General features: G+C 37.1%; 1 protein-coding gene across 1 annotated transcript; it reads left to right on the top strand.

The window, feature by feature from the left end:
• Positions 1-1,582: 1,582 nt before the first annotated feature.
• On the top strand, positions 1,583-19,597 carry LOC114418857 (glutamate--tRNA ligase, chloroplastic/mitochondrial-like). Its single transcript, XM_028384395.1, has 13 exons — positions 1,583-1,857; positions 1,955-2,073; positions 13,786-13,907; positions 14,656-14,835; positions 15,989-16,107; positions 16,191-16,239; positions 17,099-17,200; positions 17,312-17,414; positions 17,536-17,599; positions 17,919-18,033; positions 18,152-18,252; positions 18,495-18,651; positions 19,071-19,597. The coding sequence occupies exons 1-13, from the start codon at positions 1,625-1,627 to the stop codon at positions 19,293-19,295; spliced, it is 1,689 nt and encodes a 562-aa protein (XP_028240196.1). The 5' UTR covers positions 1,583-1,624; the 3' UTR covers positions 19,296-19,597.
• The last annotated feature ends 6,054 nt before the right edge of the window (positions 19,598-25,651 follow it).

The following is a 25,651-nucleotide window of genomic DNA, read 5'->3' as shown; positions in this document are numbered from 1 at the left end:
ATATATATGGTATTTTGTGAGAATTATTGATTATTTCAAAGAAATGATAACACTTAACTATAATCATTAGACGAAAATTAATAGTTTAAATTATGTATTTAATTCTAAATCTTCTTTTATTTCCTTTATCTTTGACTAAGGATCACATGTAATTTTTAAATTAAATACATGATTATCATTAATTTTATTCTAATAATTATAATTAAATATTCTAATTTTCATGATAACTAAGTTATGCTAACAAATATTTTATATAAGTAGAATTGAGATTGAATCCTTTTAAGTAAGGTTTGAGTTTGAGTCTCGTGGATGAAAAGAAAAGAATGCAATCTAGAGAATATTCAACCAAGTCTTGTGGACAATTTGCACTTATAAGATAAAAATCCAAAAATATGAGAATGTATTTAGCATAAAAGAAATAAAAAGGTAAAAATAAAATAAACAAAATTGGATCTAGATCCTCTCTAGCCAATATTCCTTTCTAGTTCTCTCTAACTCATCTCTCTCTTTCTTTTTATTTTTATTTCAACTTTTAACTCTTCCTCCCCTCCTCCCCTCCTCCCTTGTTTTTCCTATTAAAAAGGTCCCTTGTTTTTCCTATTAAATAGGAAGTAGGGTAAGAGACAATCAACACAATAATGAAATTAGAGTGAATGAAAAAATAAAAATAAAAATAAAATAGGAACATTTGATTTAAGAGACATAAGAATAAAATAAGAAAAGAAATAAAAAAATGACAATCAATTATTTTCCTAATCAATCAATTATGTCTATAACATGTTTATTGAAATATAACATGACTTAAAACAAAACAAAAAAAACAATGGGTTATGACAATGAGAAAACAACTTCTACATCATTTCTCGTCAATTATCACACTTATATAATATAATATAATATAATATAATATAATATAATCCACCATTTTTTTTTCTTTTTTCTCTTCTCACCATTTCATTTCAATCAAACGAATTCCAATTTTTAGTATGCTCTTTATTTTCATCCTCTTATATCAATTTCTTACCTAATTCATTTCTATTAAAATAAAGAGTAAGACTCTTACCTTAAATATCACCTATTGATACATAAAATTCATCAAAATTGTTTCCCTCGAAAAAGTAAAGGAAAAAGATACACGGTTACAACAGAACATCTAATTATGTATTCTTAATAATAATTATATTAAATCAGTGAGAACTATTTTTTTTAATTATTACATATTTAATTGTTATATTATATAATAATCATATTTTTTTAACTCGTTAAAATATCAAACAGTTATTAATGGTGACACACCCGACAAGATGCTCCTTTAATAATATTTTTTTATTTTTATTTTCATAACCACTCTTATTTTAACTTATAAGAAAAGTTATTATTTTTAGATTTAATTACTCATTTAAATCTTATAATTTTTAAATTTATATAATTAATGACTTGAAAATTAAAATATAAATTTTATAAATTAAAAAATTAACATATTAATTATAAGAATTAAAAAATAATAATTTAAAAATTTTAGGAACTAAATACTAATTAAACCTTATTTTTATTTCCCGTCAAGACAACAAAATAAAACAAAAGTTTTGAAACCCATAATCCTGTGTGAAGCAAAACAGAGAAAATGGCATTGTTGTGTGGCGGCACGCCATGGTCGAAGGTTACTATTTCACCCATTTTCCACCACTCCCACACCCCTCGCACCTTCTTCTTCCAACGACGCCGTTTCTCAGTCTCTGCTGCTTTCTCCGAACAACAACCACCGCCACCCGTTCGCGTTCGTTTCGCTCCTTCTCCCACCGGAAACCTCCACGTCGGCGGTGCCCGAACGGCCCTCTTCAACTACTTGTTCGCAAGGTCCCTTTTTTTCCCCTAAAAATTCGATTTTTAATTTTTGGTATTCGTTGGTTTTGAGTTTTATGCTCTGTGGTGTATTGGCGGGGTACGGTTTCAGGTCCAAAGGTGGGAAATTTGTGCTGAGAATTGAGGACACTGACTTGGAGAGGTCCACAAGGGAGTCTGAGGAGGCCATGCTCAAAGATCTTTCTTGGCTTGGACTTGATTGGGATGAAGGTGAGTGTGTGAGTGATTGTGCTTTGAACAATGATATATGGATACGTCTATGCTATAGACACTTTTTAAGTAAACTAAAACCTACACATGAGAATGAACATTTAGAAGAGATGAGATAATTGAATTACTGAATGGCATCATAGATATATAGTTGAAATATAAAAAGTCTTATCTTGCAGCCAAATGTGCAACAACCTGTCTGCTTAATTAACAAGTACATTACTAAATAAACATGATGTCTATTGAAATGATAAACAGGATGGCTTGGATTTGATTGGGATGATGGTGAGTTAGTGATTGTGCATTGAAGAGTGATATATGGACCCGTTTGACACTCCCTTATTTCTCTATCTCTTTATCGTATCACCAATTATATCTGGAAAATTATCAATGGACACCAAAACTCTATTTAACACCTCGAATGATAAAGGGAACGAAGAGTAGGTATGATAGGGATATGATATCATAGGAAGAAAGAGAGAGAGAAAAACAATAGGTATTGTTGGAGTGTATGATTTGAGAAACCCATTATATCTTTATTTCTCTCTTTTCTATCCCTTTTTTTCTCTCTAGGTGTCTTAGAACATAGCATTGGATGTCCACTAATCTTTTTCCTTGTGGAACAATGATATATGGATATGTAATAGTGTTTTACTGTAATGTTGTGTGTAAACCATGTGTTGAAGAGACCTTCCAGAGCTAGTTTATATAGACAGGTAGTATTGATTACACATAATTAGAGGATATTTAGTTTCCTAGAAATCAAATATCATATCCTATCACATTATTATACATTAAATTCCTGATTCTCAACACTCCCCCTCAAGTTGAAGCTTACTAAGGTTTAGCTTGTTACCAGAGAATTTATTTCCAACAAAAACATAAAACTTGAGCTCCACTAAAAAAGACAATAGTTTGAATGACAACTCAGGGATGTTGGTGAAGTCGGGGAATAATGCTAGAAAGAGAGAGCTGGAATATCCACTAGCCTAAGAAAAGAAATTTCCAACCAGTGTTGTCAAATAGAAGCTATTGAGGCGCTATTGTGCTATAGCGTAGCGGGTTTCAGTGAAAATGCAATTGTGACGATGTCGCGTTGTGGAAGCCGCAAAAAACGCCATTGTAGCCGCTTTGCTCCTCACGGCCGTCACGTGCGTTGTGGATCTTGTGGAGGGGCAAAGTTTCTCAGTCTGCAGTCTTGGAGGCAGTTTCAGATTTAAGGTTGGGAAGGAGATGACTGATTTGGGCTTACGGGTCAAAGGCAAATTGGGCTCACATGCTTTGTTAAACTGAGTAGATTGGACTCCTGTGCCTTTATAAAACATAAAATAAGGGTTAAGATTTGCTTTTGTTTTCTTCAGTACTACTACTAAAACTCATGTGCCTTTTAAAATTGGACTCACGTGCATTGTGAGTTTTTATTTCTATTGTATTCAGCCCTTTCTCCCAAAACTTCTCTATGTAAACCCTTCCTCCCAAAACTAAGAACTGTCAAGCCTTCTTCTCCACTCCAGTCTCCAGCGCCTGTATTTTTTTACAGGTAACATAACTTTTTCTTTCTTTCATTTCTTTAATCCTTCCTCCCAAAACTAAGAACCATCAAGCCTTTATATTTTTTTTCTCCCTTCTCTTTCTCTCTTATTCTATAAAAATTTGTTCTTTCTTTAAGTTTTCTGTTCTTTTTAGGTAATATTATGCAATGTTTATCCTGCTTATTTTTATTTGCATATAGCTTAATTTTTTATACATATTTAATTGTTATATATATTATATTTCAACTGCTATGCAGCTTCCACTATATGTCCGCAACACTATCTGCTATACACTATAGCGGATTTTCAGCTCATCGTGATTTTCCTCAATCCACTATTTACGACACTAGTTCTGACTTTCTTGAAACCATCATTTGGAAGCTTCAAACCAATATTTTGAAGATAACTAAGGAATCTTGGGGAAATCGGGGAATAATGTGAGGAAGAGAGCTAGAATACCCATTAGCTTAAGTAAATCCAAAGCAAGTTCCGATCTTGAAACCAAGATTTGGAAACTTCAATCAAATATTAGTGAATACCCAAAATTATTTAAAACTTGAGAAAGAAAAATCTTCATCAATAGCAAGATTTGCCTGAGTGTCATAATGGGCTTAAACAAGACAAGCAAAACATGTGCTGCAACAAAGGTTCCAGGGTTTTGAAGCCATCAAGGGAAAGAAACTGTACACAAGCAAACAGCAGTTGCAAGAGAAACATGTATGCAAAACCTAGGCTAAAGAGCTGGGCACGTAAAACAACTCCGATGGATGCTATGTGGAGCTGTGGTGGAGACAAATGCCCCGGGCCTGATGGTTTTAACTTCAATTTTATTAAGGAATTTTGGGGAGTGTTGAAACCTGAGTTTAGAAGATTTGTGGATGAGTTTCATATCAATGGCAGCTTCCCTAGAGGCAGCAATGCTTCTTTCCTGGCTTTAATCCCTAAAGTAAACCACCCTCAGTCCCTCAATGAATATAGACCAATCTCTTTGATAGGCTGCATGTACAAGGTGATAGCTAAGCTACTAGCAAACAGATTGAGGCATGTTATACCTGTCTTAATTGATGAAAGACAAACAACTTTCATTAAAGACAGACATATACTTCATGGTATTTTGATACTTAATGAGGTGGTTGAGGAAGCTTGTAGGAGTAAGAAACCAGTGATGATCTTCAAGGTGGATTTTGAAAAGGCTTATGACACAGTTTCATGGTCTTTCTTGGATTATATGCTGCATAGATTGGGCTTTTGTCTCAAATGGAGAAAATGGATCTCAGCTTGTCTCCATTTAGCAACCATATCTATTCTTGTTAATGGCAGCCCTACAAAGGAGTTTACTCCAACTAGAGGTTTGAGACAAGGGGACCCTCTAGCCCCTTTGCTTTTTAACATAGTTGGAGAAGGCATCATAGGCTTAATGAGGGAAGCAGTTCGGAAAAATTTATACAGCAGTTACATGGTTGGAAAGAAAAAAGAACCCACTAATATCCTGCAGTATGCAGATGATACTGTTTTTGTGGGTGAGGATACTTGGGACAATGTTTTGGTACTGAAGGCCTTGCTTAGAGGCTATGAAATGGTCTCAGGCTTGAAGATTAACTATGCCAAGAGTCAATTTGGGGTTATAGGGGGTGTTGTTAACTGGTTCAATGAAGCAGCCCAAACCCTGAATTGTAGGCAATTGGAAACTCCTTTCTGTTACTTGGGTATTCCTATTGGGGCTAAGCCTTCAAGAAGTCTGGTGTGGAAGCCTTTAATCAAAAAATGTGAATCTAAACTATCTAAGTGGGCTCAGAAAAACATATCAATGGGAGGGAAGATCACTCTAATCAACTCTGTTCTCAATGCTGTACCAATATATCTGTTATCCTTCTTCAAGATTCCTCAAAGGGTAGTCCATAGACTGGTAGCCTTGCAAAGGAATTTTCTGTGTGGGGGAGACCATGACCATAAGAAAATCCCTTGGGTAAAATGGGAGATTGTCTGCCTGCCCAAGACTGAGGGGGGGTCAAGGGATCAAAGATATCTCTAAATTCAATACAGCTTTGTTGGACAAATGGATATGGGGAGGTTGGGTGTGGGGATAAAGTCAACTTCTGGAAAGATAAGTGGTTAGGAGAAAATTCTAATCTTCAACAGAAATACAATCAGCTGTTTCTCATTAATAGACAACAATCTGACCTCATTTCAATGATGGGAAATTTCTCTCAGGATAACTGGAGGTGGGACTTGAAATGGCGGAGGAATTTGTTTGATTATGAAAGTGATCTAGCTGTGAATTTTATGGAAGAAATCACTTCTATACCTATTCAGAGGCATGTTAAGGACATCATGATCTGGAAAGCTGATCCTAGTGGTGCATATTCCACTAAGTCAGCTTACAGACTATTGATGAACCCCTCTACTCCAGCCTCTGATGTGAGAACCTCAACATTAATTTGGAAGATGAAAATTCCCCCAAGATCTGCAGTCTTCACTTGAAGGCTTCTTAAAGATAGGCTCTCCACTAGGGCTAATCTCATAAGAAGAAGTGTGATCATCCAGGACACTGCTTGTCTTCTCTGTGGCCAAGAGCAGGAGGAGGTGGGGCATCTCTTTTTCAATTGTAAGAGGATAGTAGGTCTATGGTGGGAGTCCATGAGATGGATCCAGGCTGTGGGACCTCTCCCAGCTTCTCCAGTAAATCATTTTCTTCAATTCTGTGATGGGTTTGGAGCAGAGATAAACCATAGTTCATGGTGTGGATGGTGGGTTGCTCTAACTAGTACCATATGGCAGCATAGGAACCTCCTGATTTTCCAGGACAAACCTTTTGATTCCTCTTAAGTCATGGAAGATGCTTTGTTCTTAGCCTGGTCTTGGCTAAAAGCTAGAGAAAAAGGCTTTAACACTAGTTTTAACCACTGGTCTTCCAATATCTCGGAATCCTTTGGTTAATCTGTGTGGGGTAGCCTTTCTAGTTGGGTTTTTTTTTTTTTTTTTGATCGGAAAAGGTAATCTATATATTAATTGGAGTACCAGAGGTACTTAATAGTACATAAAGGACCATACAAATGGTTCCACAATCAGACATTGATATTCTGAAAGGGAACCAGAGTATGGATATATATATGCTATGAGATTTACATGAAATAGGCTCGTAACAATGTAGGCTACTACTGATACAAAAAGCTTTGCGTAAAGCTGCTTGCCCATTAATTGAAATGGACTGTGAAACCTTTCTCAAAACCCCTTAGCCAAGACCACAGTAGAAAAGTCGCATCTTCAAACAGTGCATTAGCATTGAAAGTGGCATTAGAGAACACTATGTTGTTTCTAAGCTTCCAAATAGACCACGTTAAGGCTAACCACCAGTATTGCCATCTGTTCATCCTTACTCCAGCAAGTTGTACACCCAAATGTTGTAGGAAATGCTGCTTTAGGCTTAATGGGAAAGCACCTTTAATGTGCAGCCATGTCATAGTGTCCCACCAAATGGGCTGTATCTTGCTGCAATGTAGGAATAAGTGGGATGCATCTTCCTCTTGAGAACTGCAGAACGGACACAGGATATCTGTGATCTGTACTTGACGCCTCCTCAAATTTTGTTTTGTCGGCAATCTGTCTCTCAACTATCTCCACGCAAATACCGCGAACCTAGCTGGAATCCTTATTCTCCACAGTTTCACAAAACAGTCTTCGTGTATACCAGCTGCTGCCTCTTCCCTTAGCATATTGTATGCGCTTTGTGTTGAATATTGGCCCTCTGGATCACCCATCCATACCCAATCATCTGTGCCTTGTTGCTGAATTGACTTAGCTGCAATATCTGTTAGAAAATTAACCGCTGAATCGATTTCATTTTCAAACAATGGCCTTCTCCACGTAAGAATCCACTCCCACCCTATGTCTTTATGCATTCCCATCGATCTTATGGTTTGATTCTGCTGTGATGATATTAAGTATAGTCTAGGATACTTCTCAGCCAATGCTTCCTCCTCCCCGGTCCACTTGTCCTCCCAAAATTTGATTTGATCTCCACTACCCACCTTCCACTTCATTCCCCTTTGAATAAGCTGTCCTTGATGTGAGCTGCTGAAAGCCTTTTGTAAATCTCTCCACCACAAAGATTTGTGACCTGCCCTACCCGCTTCAGCCAAGCCTCTCCATCCTCCATATTTTGATTCTAGCACCTTAGCCCATAACTCCCCTCTTTGTTGCCTAAGATTCCATTCCCATTTGCCAAGCAAAGTCATGTTGAAGTCATTAATGTCCTTTATGCCCAATCCTCCCTTCTCTTTTGGCAAGCACACTGTCTCCCAACTTATCCATGCAATTTTGGTTTGGTCAGGCCCTCCTCCCCATAGGAATCTACGTTGTATTCTCACCAGCTTGTCCACCACTGATTTAGGCACCCTGAAAAAAGACAAAAAGTAGATAGGAATTGATGTTAGCACTGATTGTATGAGTGTCACTCTCCTCCCAAAGGATATGTGTCTCTGTTTCCACCTCGCTAACTTTCTCTCACATTTGTGGATTATAGGATCCCACAGATGACATCTCCTCGGGTTTGCTCCTATGGGTATTCCCAGGTAAGTAAAAGGGAGAGTCAGCAAACGGCAATTCAGATAATTAGCTGCCTGTTGCTTCCATAAATCAGATTGGCCAAAAGCTCCAAAACAACTCTTTGCAAAATTTATTTTAAGGCCTGAAACAAGTTCAAATGATCTTAAAATGGCTTTGATTGTTTTAACATTCTCCATATTCGCCTCCCCAAAAAAGATTGTGTCATCCGCGAACTGTAAAATGCTGATCTGCACCTTTTTTGTGCCTACTTGAAAGGCCTTATACATATTTTTCTCCATGGCTTTTCTCATCAGCCCATTCATCCCTTCAGCTACCACATTAAACAAAAAAGGAGCAAGCGGATCTCCTTGCCTTAGCCCTCTTTTAGGGAAGAACTCTGCCGTGGGCTACCATTGACTAGAACCGAGATGGACGCCGATTTCAAGCATCCCTCAATCCATTTAATCCAAATGGGGCTGAATCCTGTTCTGTCCAACATGTACAGCAAGAAATCCCAAGATACCGAGTCATATGCCTTCTCAAAATCAACTTTGAATATGAGGCATGATTTGCTGGTCCTTTTAGCCTCCTCAATCACCTCGTTTGCGATGAGGACACTATGTAATAAGTGTCTCCCCTCAATAAAAGCAGATTGGGTTTCGTCAACAATAGCAGCCATCACCTTTTTCATTCTGTTGGCTAGCAACTTAGCTACGATTTTATACATGCATCCGATTAAGGAAATAGGTCTATAATCATTCAAGAATTGAGGATCAGCCACCTTAGGTATCAGAGCTATGAAGGAAGCGTTGCAACCCCTCGGAAAAACACCATGAACATAAAATTCATCTAGGAAGCGCAAGATATCAGGTTTGAGAAGCTGCCAAAACTGTTTGATGAAATTGAAATTCAAACCATCGGGCCCCGGACTTTTGTCACTCCCACAATCCCATACGGCCTGTTTAATTTCCCCCTCTTGGAAGCGACTATTCAGCCTATTATTGTGGTGCTGACCTATTTTCTGAAAACAGATCCCATCCAATCTAGGCCTGTGATAATCTGATTCCTGGAACCTTTGTGAGAAAAATTCCCTGACTTCCTCCTTCACCTTAGGTGGGTCGTGACACCAAGTTCCACCAACCATGACACCCTTTAAATAATTATTTCGGCGATTAGCATTCAGCATTAGGTGGAAGTATCGAGAGTTGCAGTCCCCTTGCTTGATCCACTTGATTCTGGCCTTTTGCCGTAGTAATGATTCATGAGCTTGGGCTGCTGTCCACAAAGCTTCTTGCAATTGTTTCAGTTTCTGCTTTTCCTGAATAGATGGCTGTCTTTGGCTTGTATCCTCCTCTAATTTGTTTAGTTGTTCTTCAATTGTCTTGACCTTCCTTAGGGTGTCTCCGAACTGCTCCATATTCCACGTTTTCAGCTTTTGCTTCAGCCTCTTTATCTTTTCTTTGAGGACATAGCTTCCCCATCCTGGTTGCTGATTAGAAGTCCAGCAGCTGATGACTGTTTCTTTAAAAGACTTTTCTGACAGCCAGCAATCTAAGATCCTAAAAGGTTTAGGACCCCAATCGATTGATGAAGACCTAAGCATAACGGGGCAATGGTCTGAGAAATTTCGGGGTAAAGTAAATCGAATGCTTGCAGGCCATCTATGGAGCCACTCAGGAGAGAGCAAGAATCTATCAAGCTTACTCCTGGCTGTTCCGTTTGGTCTGAACCAAGTAAAATTTCTCCCCAGCCATGACGCCTCTACCAGCTCCAAATCGTCAATCCAATCATTAAACTCCTTGATGTCATTTAATCCTACACCCCTTTGGCATATTCCGAATCTCTCAGCAGGTTCCCTGATGCTATTAAAATCACCCAAGATGCACCACAGATCCCCTGAGAGAGACTGCTTCAGCTGCCTAACTTGTTCCCACAGTATCCTCTTATGTTGTATTTCGCAGGGGGAGTATATTGTAAGTATGCTGACCTGTTGTGCCTCCCTTAGCCATTCTCCTCTCAGGAAAATAAATCCACTACCAACAATCCTCATTTGTAGTCTGAAATTTTGTTCACTCCATAAGCATAAAATACCGCCTGCCGTGTTGACAGCAGGTTGAGCCTCCCAGCCAACATCCGTATCCCCCCACAGTGACTGACACATTGTTTTATCAATTAACTCCCGCTTTGTCTCTTGTATACAAATCATATCCACGTTCTCCTTCTTGATCAGTCTGCGAATAGATGCCCATTTGACGCCCCTCCCTAAACCCCTGACATTGTAGGATATAATATTCATGGATACCCTCTACTGTCTCCCAACCTCTCTGCTTCCTTCTTGTCCCTAACCTCCATTTCCTTTAGTTTTGCTATAACTGGATACGATACATCTCCTCCTGTAGTCCCTAATTTTGTTGCCCGATTCCAGATGTCAACTGCCTCTTGGGCATTGAGGAGTTCCAGAATTTTGTCTGTGCCTTCATTGAGTAATGCTTTCTCTGCTGTGGATTCCTTTTGGTTACTAGTAGCATGCTCCTCTTGTAACGTTCCTTGTGAGTGCTGGGTTTGAGAGGTATCCAGCCTTATGGGTGATGCCGTGATAGGTACGGGCTGGCCCACTACGCCTTTCTTTTGGTGCCACTTTTTTCTTGAATATACCTTGCAGCTAGTATCATATTCACCCTTGTTATTGTGCAGCAAAGGGCCCGTAATTTGGTTCTGCTTTAGGGGGGTGCAGTTAGTAAATCTCTCTTTATTATTGGGCCCTCCTTCCTTTATATTATACATGTCCATCTCCTGATGACCCTCTATTTCAGTCACTGCCATATGGGCCTCTTTAATATTTGTTATGTCAAGCTGTTGAGCTGATGCCACGTTGCTTATTACTGCCACCTCAGCAAAAACTTTTGCTTTCTCCTTCATTACGTTTGCTGTCCCTATGTTTTCTCCCTCCCCACACTTTCCTTTGCTAGGATAATCCTTGCCTTCTCCTGCAGCAGTACCGTCCCCGAGACACTGCACCACTCCATTTCTAGTTTGCGTGTCGTGGTCGTCAATAGCCGTTGGGTATGGCTCTGCACTCGCTGCTGTGTCCAGACCTGTCACACGCAGGATAGCGGCTTTATCCAGTGGGTAACTGCATTCTCGATGCCCACTGGGTAAAAGGAGTGTCTGACGGTCATCAGCGCATGTACCCCTCGTTTCCGGCTCCGTTGTGCCGGCCCTGTCATGGCCATCGGTGCCGCATGCCTGCGCCGGTAATAGCCACGCATTGTCTTCGTGGTCGCCGGAGACGGTGGTTCTCGGCGTGACATTTCCAAGAGAGCTAGCATCGGACGCGACCTCGTCCGACGACCCATTAAAGCTACAGCATCGACGTCGGCAGTCGTGGCTACCTCCACCAGTTTCCTCGACAACAACCACCTTGAAACACTCGCCGCTTATATAGACATCAACTGTGCAGTTGATTGTCGGTCTCGATGGTGTCTTTAGGAGCACCCTAGCCCTATCTAGCCTCCTCTTCTCCTCTGTATCATCATCCACATCCACCATATCCCCCAATGCTGCCAATATTTGCCTAAGATGCTTCGTGTGCCAAGCCTGAAGCGGAATGCCCCAAACTTGGACCCATGTCAGCCTGAATCCGGTACGTATGCTTGGGTTCCATTTCTCCATGGAGTAAAACATTGATTCCCCTCCGTGTTGTCCGCTGTTCATGAGTTGCTCAGCTCCACTGTCCGTGAGTCCAAGCAATAGAATTAGATCATCACCAATGTACTTGGGTGAGACATCCAATCCCGTTTCCCATAGCAGCTCTTCCTCCACTCTATTGAACATTGCGGGGTTTGTTAGGCGCCCTACCCACGCGTCCTTCAACCAGTTGGTGTCATCAGGTTCTATGCTAAGGTAAATCGAAGATATGGGAGTTGGGTGCGCTTGGGATTGACTGTTGTAAGGCAATCGTGGCCCCTTAGGACCAATATTCCTTCTCAATACCTCAGCATATGATCCCTGATTTGTGTGTTGCGGTTTCTCGAGTCGAACAGCTGCAGCTTGGATGTTTTCGTCTTGATCCTGTAACTTGTTTCCTGAAGCCCTCTGTCCTGGCCTTTCCCTGTTATATCTAGGGATGTTGACATATAGCTTCAACCCCCCAATGATGAGGCTGTCAAGTTGTTTGGCCAAGTGATAAGCATCTTTGACCCCTTTGAATCTAACGAAGCCATACCTCCTTCCATTATTATTCCTTCTATTAGGTATGAAAACTTCCCGCACATCCCCCCACTTTCTAAAGTGATGCCATAGTTCCTTCTTCGTGATATCGTCGGAAAATCGAGTGAAGTAAAAGGATGTTATGTCCTTTTTATCCCTCCAATTTGAAATGCTGTTTTGCTGGTTTCTCCCTGAGTTGCCTGGGTCTACCCGTCGGAAATTCCCCTTAGATCTCTCTCTGTTGTTCTCTGCTGGTTGGTGTCTGTACCTCACTCTCTCCCACCCAATGTTTCGTTCTCTCTCTCTCTCACTCCCTCTCCCTCTCCCTCTCGCTCTGTCTCTCATGTTTTATACCCCAACATCTTATATGTCTACACTCGATGTTCCACCTCAGAACTCTGCATTCATCGTATCCTTTCTAGTTGGGTTAGCTTGGGTTTTTTGGAGGGCAGCACCAGAGGTGCTTTGTATTTTCTTTTATCCAGTACCCCTTGTACTGTTTTGATTATACTAATAATATATATACTCTTTGCCTTCCAAAAAAAAAAAAAATCTGGTCGTGGCTAAGAAACTTGGAGAAAGATTTTAATATTCATTTTTATCAATAGTTGAGTCAAATCCGGCAAGGTTTTTTGTATCAGTAGTGGGTAGTTTCGCTTGCATTTCTAGCAGCTGTATTACTTATGTAGCCATAATATGGTTCCTAAACAAACTATATTAGTTTCTCTATGGAACCATGTGTATGGTAACCTACCTATGTACATAGTACCTCTGGTACTTCTTTCTCATTAGTATATATATTATTATCTTTGCTGATAAAAAAAAAAAAACAACTCCAATGGAGGCGAAACTACAGGGTTAGGGTCATCCTAGGTAGGCAACCTCATAGCCAGAAGCACGGTCGGAAAGAACACCTCGTGCCAGTGATGGGTGCTGTTTGGTTTGTCAAGGAAAGAGCGCATGAAACTCCTGATGGGGAAGCGGTTGCCAGAAACATGCAGATTGGCAACCGGCCGGACGAGGGTGGTGGCCGAAAAAGAAGAAAAAAGCGTTGGATAAGATACAACGAGAATAAATGTCCACCTGAAGAAGGGTGGCGAGCAAAAGGGCTCACCAGGGACAGTGGATCACTAGAAAAGTGACGGCGGCCAATGGTGGCTGGAAATGTTGCCGGAAAAGGAGAAAGGATCATCAAAAAGCAGAAGGGGGACGGTTTTCGTTATTCCCTCAACTTGGCTCTAGATACCATGTGTTCATGTATCATTACTCTATCTACATTTCTCTCCTCTCTTTCCCTTTCTAAGTGGCAAATTACATTGGGGTGTTCACTAATGTTTTTCCATGCGCATTTTTCATGGTTTTGCTTTGCTGCAATTTTTGTTCATGGTTAAGTGTGTGTTTTTGTGGGTTGTGGTGAATTTGTTAGGGCCTGGTGTTGGAGGGGATTATGGTCCTTATAGGCAGTCTGATAGGAATTCTTTATACAAGCAATTTGCGGATAACCTACACCAATCCGGTCATGTTTATCGCTGCTTCTGTTCTAATGAGGTACTTTTGGAACTTGCTTCAAGTGAATGTGTTGCTCTGGACTGGACCTTGTCTACATGTGTTTGGGAAGGTTTTAGTGCCTTTTGTTTGTGTCTTTATGAAAGAGGTTTTTTTTTCATTAAAAACTGTTTCAAAATATTTATGCTAATCATGTAAGTTTTTCCAAAAAAAAAAAAGAAGTATAACAACTCTCTAAAATGCTTTGTTAGTACCTTTTGTCATACAATTGCATTTTTTTAAGCTTGAAGAAATGATCCCAAATTATGAGAAATAATTCTCTAAAAAAGGAAACTTAGTCGAGAAGCTGTAGGAAACAAAACATATTTTACTGAAATAAGTTAATACAAAGCACACACTTAATTTAGATATGAAGTGGGAATTTTTCCGTTGTGTTTCAAAATGTCTGTCATGTAATAATTTTCCCTTCATTGCACATCATCAATAACTTTGAAATTTGAAACAGGAAACCACTTTGGCTGTATTGTGTTACTCAGTCCATTTTTGAAAGATTTAATCTTTTTTCAAAGCTTCCTTAGCTTCAATTTTTGGTTCAGTTTCTTGAAAATTGCTCTTCTCTAAGGTTTCTTATTTTTGGAATGTGTACCACTTAAAAAGATGTATGCGATTATGTGGCTGGGCCATTGGAAATTGGTCATTTTTTTACTGAACTTGTTTTGGAGCTTTTATATCTTTGATCATAATTGTTTCAAGGTTACCTGTTAATCTTCATTTTTATTCATCTTAACAGGAACTAGAGAAAATGAAGGAGGATGCTAAACTAAAGCAACTGCCTCCAGTGTACACAGGTAAATGGGCCAGTGCAACAAATGAGGAAGTAGAAGAAGAGCTAGCAAAAGGAACTCCTTACACTTACCGGTTCCGAGTCCCTAAAGGAAGTTTAAAAATTAATGATCAAATACGAGGCGAAGTGAGTTCTTTCCATCCTTTTCCAGTTTTTCCATTCTTTTTTCATTAATGGTACAAATAAATTACTTCAATTCTTTAAATATATGCCACCTTCACTTCATATCCAGAAATCAACTGATATCATGGAAGTATTTTATTTCATCATATAATTTTCTATCCATGAACGAAGCTATTAGAGAGAGGGTTGGAGTAGCGCCTATTGTAGAGAAAAAAAAAAAAAAAACTTCGTACCCCATTGCCCAGAGGCTCTTCGCTATGCGAAGGTATGAGGGAGGGATGTTGTACGCAGCCTTACCCTTGCATATGCAAAGAGGCTGTTTCCGGATTCGAACCCATGACCAATAAGTCACCAAGGCACAACTTTACCGCTGCACCAGGGCTTAGGTGGAAAATAGACTTAGGTGGTTTGGGCATGTAGAGAGAAGACCGGTAGACTCTGTAGTGAGGAGAGTAGACCAGATGGAGAGAAGGCAAACAATTCGAGGCAGAGGAAGACCCAAAAAGACTATAAGAGAGGTTATCAAAAAAGATCTCGAACTTAATGATTTGGATAGAAGTATGGTACTTGACAGAACATTATGGCGGAAGTTGATCCATGTAGCTGACCCCACCTAGTGGGATAAGGCGTTGTTGTTGTTGTTGTTGTTGATCCCTTTAGAAACAGAAGGTCAATATAATGCTATGAATTTAGCCTCTTTTTTTTTTTTTTCCTGGTTTGAATGTTTTTTGTTCCTGAAAAATTGACCAATTTTGATCTTTGTTCCTATAAAAATTTTCCATTTGATTCTCAATTTTATTGACATACTTTTAGTCTGTTTCATTATATTTTCTTAGTTAAGTGATGACATGATAAATAGATCACTTACATGTGCATAACCTGATAATGTCGTGTCATCACTTTATGGGGAAAATCTAATGGCAAAGACTAAAAACATGTATTTCAATAAAATTAGGGATCAAATGGAAAAAATATTTTATATTGGGGATAAATCAAAATTGGCTAATTTTCAGACAGGACATATTTAAGCATTTGTTTTTGTTAATTCCCTCATTTGAGATGTGTCAGTCATTAACAAAATATGGCAAATGATGCATAACATTTCTTTCAAAATAATATTGACTGGCTATTGACTTACCTTGGTAGTGTCTTGAAGGTTAGTTGGAACTTGGATACGCTTGGAGATTTTGTGATAATGAGGAGTAATGGTCAGCCTGTTTATAACTTCTGTGTAACGGTGGATGATGCTACCATGGCAATTTCCCATGTTATCAGGTAGTAATTATAGTTTCTTAGTTAATCAAAATTTTCAGTAAATATTTTTCACTAATGTATTCTGTAAAATATTTTTAATTCAGGGCAGAAGAGCATTTACCAAACACTCTAAGGCAGGCATTGATATATAAGGTAAAGTACAAACCATATAGATGTAGCATATCGTATCTCCTTGTACAGCATCAGTTTTTCCTTAAAATTCAAAGTGAGTATAGCGTAGTTTGTTTCTCAATTCAAGCCAATACCAAAATTAAGTATGAACTCAATTAAAATATTGATTGAACTTGGTATTCATTCTGGCCTATTGCCAGAACATGTCTAGATCAGCATGTATGGTATCATTGGTAAAATTTCACTTGTATTTTTTAAAAGTGATTCCTTTGATTTTTGTTCTTTTGGGAACAGGGAGTTGAATAAAGGCAATGAAGAAAATTAAATGTTCTATTGGAAGAGTGAAATCTGATGTTCTGAAAGAATGGGAGTGACAAAGATAGAGATGATAAATTATACGTCAGAATTCAGAAAACTGGAATGTTTGGAAAACAAACAGTGGTTTAGGTTATGATATACAAGAGAGGTTTTATATGGAAGGCATCTATCATTTAATGATGCCAAAGAGGGTGAAACATGATATTGTGTGTAGAAGAAGCAAATAAATTTATAACCCCAAAATGATGGACAACATGATAAGCAAATTTCAAATCAGAAAATATAGTAGCAAAAGAAGATTGGAAAAAGTTGTACTATGTTGATTTATGAGATTGAGTGGGACAAGTGGTGACCAAGTTGTATTGATTTTCAACAATAAATAGCTTCCCAAAACCAAAGGATTGGGATGTCATTGTAGGCTTAAACCATTGATCAAATTTTTATTTTTTAAATTTTCCTCATTCATTTGTAATTCTTGTCTTTAATTTCTTTCGTAAGTTATGCAGTAATCTACGTTACTAATTATGCTTTGTTCTGCATCTGCACATGAATGTGTTTACAGGCACTAGGATTTCCCATGCCTTATTTTGCACATGTTTCTTTGATTTTAGCTCCTGATAGGAGTAAATTATCAAAACGACATGGGGCAACATCAGTTGGTCAGGTGAGGCTTCACTTGACTCTTTGCTTTATAATTTTACCATATAAGTTCTCAATAAACTTATTCTCTTGTAATGATAATTAGTTTCAAACTCTAATAACTGCTCACTCACAGTTCCGGGAGATGGGATACCTACCGGAAGCAATGGTGAATTACCTAGCATTATTAGGTTGGGGCGATGGGACTGAAAATGAGTTTTTTACACTTGATCAACTTGGTTAGTGATTTTTGTTTCAACTCTACTTTTCTGGCATGCTATTCTTATAGTATGTATTTGTTTTCTAAACAGGAAATTTGCTTGGCAATTGTCTTACTTTAGAATGCTTTTCTTGTGTCAGTTGAAAAATTCACTATCGAACGTGTTAACAAAAGTGGTGCTATTTTTGACTCAACGAAATTAAGGTAATTTTGTTGCTTTTTGCTTACCTTGTATGAATCATCACAATGTGTTATTTCCCATAGTAATCCTATATCCTGAATTTTGAGGTGAAATGGGTGAAATTTCAGATGGCTTTTTATTCCGAATGTGAAATTCTTGTTCTTTTTTGTCACTAATAGAATACATGTTGCATTTTATATGCATATGATGGTTGTATGTATAGTCAGTTTATTTAGTCATATTGTAAAATTGAAGTTCTATGATTGGCTGTTCTCAAGCATTGTTGCTAAAAAGTAAACAATAATTAATGGCCTTGTAATTTCCTTTGTGTCTTCAATTTAGGTGGATGAATGGTCAGCATTTAAGAGCACGTCCGTCAGAGGAGTTGACCAAACTTATTGGAGAGTACTGGAAGACATCTGGCTTACTCACAGTATCAGATGGGTCCTTTATTGATGTGAGATCTAATTTCATGCTTTCTTGATTCTGTCTCTTTACAAATAAAATTCGCTTAGTTTCATTTTCTGAAGCATAATGATGTCAAAAGCAAGTGATGATACATGGTTGACTAACAGGAAGCAGTTCAACTACTTAAGGATGGGATTGACTTGATAAATGATGCAGACAAGGCCCTAGCTAACTTACTTTCTTATCCTGTGTATTCTACTTTACAGAGGTGATGCTCATATTCCTGTTCTTCTAATAGGATATTCTTCATTGTGTCATTGGCCTTATAAAATGAACAGGATTGATATATACAAGGTTTTGTGAATTTACGTTTGCCACTCTTTAAGGGTCACAACCCACAACTTCTTGTTAGCTATATAATTGTATATTATATTTGTGGAACATGATGTGTTGATTCGTATGGTGGTTTATGCATTATAATAATTACAACTTTCTGCATGTTGATGGCAGTGATGAAGCAGAATCTGTCTTGCAAGATAATCTTTCTGAATTTGCTGCTAGCCTCTTGGCTGCCTATGATAGTGGTGATCTGGTAGCAGCACTTGAAGAAGGCCATGCCGGCTGGCAAAAGTGGGTGAAAGGCTTTGGAAAATTGCTAAAGCGCAAGGTGAGCTGAATTGGATAGCCTTAAACACCACTTGCATTCTATTGATATAATAATATATTTGAGTTAAATATAGTCCCTGTAAATAGGGCAGTGCTTGTTTTTAGTCCCCATAAATAGTGCAATGTTCTTTTAGTCCCTAAAAATAAATCTTTTTTTCTTTTTGATCCATCGTTTATGGAAATTTGTTGGCTGTCGGGTGAGGTTCTTGTTGTCCACCCAAAATTGTCTATTTTTGGTCTTTGGTTTATGTTAATGGAAATAAGGAGCATATATGACACATTTCCATAAATCAAAAGATGTTTTAATTTTTAGCGACTAAAAACAAATACGCATTTGCAGGGACTAAACACATTTAATCCAATATATTTTCACTTGTCACATATGTCAGTAACTTTAATATGTCCATCTTCATATTCCAGGGAAAATCGCTTTTCATGCCCCTCCGACTTCTGTTGACCGGAAAAATCCATGGACCTGACATGGGGGCAAGTGTTGTATTGCTCTATAAAGCTGGGACTAGCAATGCAGTAGCTCCTGATGCTGGTTTTGTGACACTGGATGAAAGGTTTAAAATACTCGGGCAAATTAACTGGGAAACATTGTCCAAGGACCAAACTGTCAAAGAGACTGCTGATCCTGTCTAACTAAGAAATGATTCACTGTCAAGGTCTATCAAACAATACCATGGTTTTACATATCTGCTTGGTGCCTTCTTTTTCTTTTTTTGCAGATTTGACTAGAGAAGTCTGATTTGTAATATTTACCGGGGGATCTTGTTAGTCGTAATAATGAGTTCCATTTTGTTTAGGCAAGTTTTTGTTTCATTGTGACTAGATATATTTTCTATTTTTCTGATTTGGAAACATGGATATTTTGGAGAGGTATTTTTTTATTATTTAAATAAAATATGGACTAGATAAACTGTATTTGTTTTAATATATATGAACTTAAGATCAAAAAGACCATACGAGCATAGTTGTTTAAATATTAATTGTTAATTTTTAATTAATGGTTATTACTTTATTATTGAGGAGCTCAATGCTCAGAGTCTCACAGCTTCTTTGTATTTAAGCCTGACAATATGCCGACAAATAATTTTGTAAATAAATTACATGGCATTTATGTACTACAGAGACTTAAAATAGAAATTAAACTTATATGGATAATTCATGTTACACGAGAAAAATCTATAATCATAAGACATTATAATTTGTGTAAAGTTTTAGTCTTTTTGTATTTTTTTATAACACGAGACATATGTGAAATGAGAAAATTCAAATCCAAATATAAGGGTGTTGCTAGGTACACCCAACACTAATGCTGATGCATCCAACATATTTAAAAAATGGCAAAAATATCCCTCGTTGTTTTTCTTTAAAATGACATCAATATTGTTGTGGTTTTTTGTGTTTAACGCTTGACTTTTTTATTGTGGTGCGGTTTCTTTCGTTGGTGGTCGTTTTACATTGTTGAGAGAGGTAGCGATTCGGTGGAGGTGAAAGTGTTACCAGTGTTGGTTTTATTTCGGCGGAGGTACACATTTTTTGGCTTTTCTGGGTAATTGGTGTTCTAGTAGATCTGACATCTTTTACATATGGATGAAGTAAATCCGTAAGTTGTATACGGATGAAGTACATCCGTAAGTACGAAGTACAACATATGGATGTAGTTCATCCGTATGATCCATACGGTTGTAGTTCATTCGTATGATTTATATGGATGAACTACATCCGTAAGCTTCAATTTGTACTTACGAATGTAGTTCATCCGTATGTTTTATACGGATGAACTACATCTGTAAGATTCAATTTGTACTTATGAATGTAGTTCATCTGTATGATTTATATGGATGTACTTCATCCGTAAGAGTTTTTTTTTTTATAAATTAGAAAATTTTATATTTATTTTAATTATTAATATGTTAAATTAGTTGTTCCTTATAGTTTTTTATATTTTTTATGTAGTCCCTATAGTGTATTTTTTTTTGGAAATTATGTATTATTTAGTTATTACAGATTATATATAGTATAAGTAATTAATTTAATTATTTAGGTGCAAAATTTGTATTTATTTTAATTATTAATATGTTAAATTAGTTGTTCCCTATAGTTTTTGATATTTTTTTTTGCAGTCCCTATAGTGTAATTTTTTTTGGAAATTATGTATTATTTAGTTATTACAAATTATATATAGCATAAGTAATTAATTTAATTATTTAGGTGCAAAATTTGTATTTATTTTAATTATTAATATGTTAAATTAGATGTTCCCTATAGTTTTTGATAGTTTTTTTTGTAGTCCCTATAGTGTATTTTTTTTGGGAAATTATGAATTATTTAGTTATTACAAATTATATATAGTATAAGTAATTAATTTAATTATTTAGGTTCAAATTTGTTATAAATTTTGAATTTATTTGTATTACTTGGTAATATGTATGTAGTTAATTTATTTTGATGATATTTATCAAATTTTGATGGTAAGGACTAAATATAAAGTATATGGAGGGACTAATATAGGGTTTTTGTTTATTGATATATATGACTATGAATTTTAGTTTTGATAATATGGTGTGCACTATAAGATTATGTAGACTTGTATATGATGTATAATTTTTTTATTTGTTGTTAAGATGAACGAAAATTAATGAACGTATAACAATATAATGTATGAAGAAGTTGATATAGATTATGAAAATGAACAAGAATGTGGTGTGAATGAATCACATGTTGATTGTTCGGAGACTTTTAATACTTCTCAAGTAATAGTGTTCATTATTTTGAGTGATTTGATGAAATGTATGTGTTGTAGAAAACATAAATTGTTTGGGTTGTGTTGTAGGTCTTTGGTACCCGAGATGATGTTTTGCAGTGGGCTCGATCGGTTACTCATGAAAACGGATTTATTGCAGTCATTATGAGGTCTAACACACAAACTGGTAGTAGAGGAAGAAGTTCATTTGTGTTAATTGGTTGTGAAAGGAGTGGTCAGTATAAGTGTAGGAAGAAAGAATTTGTTAGAAGAGCTAGTGGGAGTAGGAAATGTGGGTGTCCCTTCAAGCTTCGTGACCAGTGATTGGAGGGCAAGGTTGGATGGTGAAGTTGATTTGTGCGATTCATAATCATGAATTAGTCAAGTTATTAGTTGGACATCCATACGTTGGGCGATTGATTAAGGATGAGAAGACAATTATTGTTGATATGACAAAGTCAATGGTGAAATCAAGAAACATCCTGCTAATGTTGAAAGAGCACAATGCTAATAGTTGTACAACAATCAAATAAATATACAATGCAAGAAGTGCATACCGTTCTTCCATTAGAGGAAGTGATACTGAAATGCAACATCTAATGAAGCTTCTTGAACGGGATCAATATATTCATTGGCATAGATTAAAGGATGAAGAGGTGGTACGTGATCTATTTTGGTGTCACCCTGATGCAATGAAGTTATGCAATGCATGTCATTTGGTGTTTTTGATAGACAATACCTACAAAACAAACAGGTATAGCTCCCACTACTTGACTTTGTTGGGGTGACACCAACGGGGATGATATTCTCTGCTGGGTTTGCATATCTGGAGGGTGAATGTGTTAATAATGTTGTATGGGCTTTAGAACGATTTCAAGGTCTATTTTTAAGACGTGATAGCCTCCCTGTAGTTATTGTGAATGACAGAGACCTAACATTGATGAATATAGTGAAAACTGTGTTCCCCGAGTGTACAAACTTGTTGTGTAGGTTTCACATCGACAAGAATGTCAAGGCCAAATGCAAAACCCTAATTGGTCAAAAAAATGCTTGGGAATATGTCATGGATGCCTGGGGCAGTTTGGTTGATTGTCCTTCCGAATAGCAGTTCCATGAATGCCTTCAGAAGTTTGAAATGGCTTGTTCACCTTGGCCAATGTTCATTGACTATGTTAACGAAACATGGATAATCCCATACAAGGAAAAAGTTGTTACAACCTGGACGAATAAGGTGATGCACTTAGGCAACACAACAACAAACAGGTATTAAAATGTTTAACTTTTTCTAGTAAGTTTTATGAATTCATGGAATTTAATTATTGTATATGTTTATTGTTTTTTATTTTGTATTTGAAATGTAGGATTGAATCTGCTCATTAGGCTTTAAAAATAGTATTACATAATAGCCTTGGAGACCTTTGTAGTGTTTGGGATGCCATGAACAACATGATCATATTGCAGCACACTGAAATTAAAGCATCCTTTGAAACAAGTACACATGTGGTTGAACATGTTTTTAAAAAATCCTTATACAAGAGGCTTCTTGGAATGGTTTCAAGGTATGCTTTAAATCAGATTGCTGCTGAGTTTGAGCGTGTACATTATGCTGACAAGAATCCTTCTTCTTGTGGTTGTGTCATGAGAACCACGCACGGTCTTCCTTGTGCATGTGAGCTATCTAAGTATGTTCTTGGTAGCATCCCACTAGATTCAATCCATATGTTTTGGAGGAAACTTATTTTTTCAGACCAAGGGTTATGTGAGGCCCAAGTGACCATAAAGGAAGAGATCGAAACCATATCTAAAAGATTTGAGGAACTTGATGTTTGTGGCAAAGTTACTCTCAAGAGTAAACTTCGAGAAATTGCATACCCTGATCAAAACTCTATGTGTCCTTCTCCGTCAAAGGTCAACACTAAAGGTGCACCAAAGAAATCGATGAACAGAAACCAAAGATCAACAAAGCGTGGTCCGTCTTACTAGGAGTATGTTGATGCTCTTCATTTTGTTCAAAATAGCAACTCTTCTATGAAGCGTGCTGCATCATCTTCTAACCCACCAAATCCAACAAGGATCATCCTGATGTTGGATCAATTTGAGCCATTTATATAGGGTTTCATTGACAACATTGTGGATGTGAAAGCGGATGATAACTGTGGATATCAATCGATTTCCGCTTTATTAGGTATGGGCGAAGATTCTTGGTCGTTGGTGCGCAACCAATTGATTAAAGAACTTGACAAATGGTCCGATGACTATATCAACCTCTTCGGTGGCACAAAAAGATTTGAGGAATTAAGGTGGTCCCTACTTGTTGATGGGTTATCCAAGGTATGTTATTTAGGTTTTGGTTTTTAAGAAGTAACTTTAAATAACTTTGATGTGTATATTTGTTTGATTCAGGTTACTATGGATAAGTGGATGGATATAACGAAAATGGGATATGTCATTGCATCAAGGTATAATATAATCCTTGTATCGTTGTCCTGACAACAAAACATGACATTTTTTCCTCTTAGAAGTCAACCACCAATAGATTCTTCTGTGCATCACATTATATGTATCGGTCACATCTTTGGAAATCATTTTGTTTAGGTACATTGAAGATAGGTAGTCTTATTTTTAAATTTATACAATCATTTGTGTTCATTTGACTTAATATTGTTTGTGCATGTACAACAGGTTTATTTAAAAGACTGTTGTCCTTTACTGCCTCTAGCATTGTTATGGTCTAGGGATTCTCATCCTTAGGCAAAGCAAGGGCCAACTCCATATATTAGTAGAATGCAGCAGTACAAAAGCTTTATGATGTTGAAAAGAGACTATGTCGGCCTAAATGAAGACTGAACATGCATCGTTGTTATGGACTGTGACACTTGTTTATCTAATTTTATTCATTATGTGATATAATTTTTTGTGAGACGTTTATCCTTAATTATTAATTAATTGTTGCGTTAAGAAATAAATTAGTTGGTGCAACTAAAATCAATTACGCATGTATGATACATCATTGTCAGAATTGATAACACATTGTCAAATGCATGCGTATTAAGATAAAGCGTGACACAACATTGTTAGACTTGACAACACATTCTGATGCAAGATAAAGCTTGACACCACATTGGTGTAGTTGAAAACACAAACACAAAGCATCTGCACGTGTCTCTATTTTTTTAAAAAAATTGAAGCAATGTTAGTGAAAACCATCTATATATATGAGACACGCTAACACTCTAAAAAATCACACACTCTCTCCCAACCCAATTTTTAGAACAAAGTATGGAATTTTTGGGAGAAACTAACAGTCATACGATTGTAAACTCCACGTTGGGTTTTATTTTTCCAAATGGATCGATTATTCATAATGATAGTGGTGTTTACTTTCAATAACCTTGTAAAATCCTTTACAAGCAAAGATCCACAAGAGATGTACCCTCCCTTGTTCTCTTTGAACAACCAAATGGATGTACCCTCCACTTGAACTGATCCACAATAGATGTACCCTCTCTTGTTCTCAGTATTACAACACAAGTAGATGTACCCTCTACTTGTACCACAAAGGATGTACCCTCCAATGTGTTAAGACAAAGAATTCTTAGGCGGTTAGTCCCTTGAATCTTTGTAAGGGGAAACAAAAGATATCTCATGCGGTTAGTCCTTTGAAATCTTTTGTTTAAAGGGAAGAGGAAGAATCAAAAGAATTCTCAGGCGGTTAGTCCTTTGAATCTTTTGGCAAGAGGGAAAAGGAAGAAAAAGATAGCACACTTTTGCTTTCTGCAGAATTTCCACTTGCATAAAAAGTTTTGAAACAAAGTTTAGAAAGCTTTTTGGCAAAGAAAAAGCAATGGGCAATGGCTAAAGAAAGATTGTGAAAAAGATTGTTTTGGAAGAATATCACACACGTCTTGAATGTGTGTCAAAGTCATGCTTTTATAGACTCTTCATGTTTGGTCAAAGAAACCATTGGAAGAGTTATGACTTTTTGAGAAAACCATGTTAAGAGTTATAACTCTTAACTTTTTATTCAAAACTATTCACTGGTAATCGATTACCACAAAGGTGTAATCGATTACACAATGCATATTATGAAAAGTTGTGACTCTTCACAATTGGATTTGAATTCCAACGTTCAGATTCACTTGTAATCGATTACTAATATAGTGTAATCGATTACACTATTTGAAAAACATTTTGGAACATTACAAATTATTTGAAAACATTTTGAAATCCAAACGGGTCACTGACAATC

Source organism: Glycine soja, chromosome 7 (assembly GCF_004193775.1).
Source record: "Glycine soja cultivar W05 chromosome 7, ASM419377v2, whole genome shotgun sequence".
In the NCBI taxonomy this organism is placed as follows: domain Eukaryota; kingdom Viridiplantae; phylum Streptophyta; class Magnoliopsida; order Fabales; family Fabaceae; genus Glycine; species Glycine soja.
Note: the sequence above shows the minus strand (reverse complement) of the source record. Positions and strands in the feature narration are given on the sequence as shown.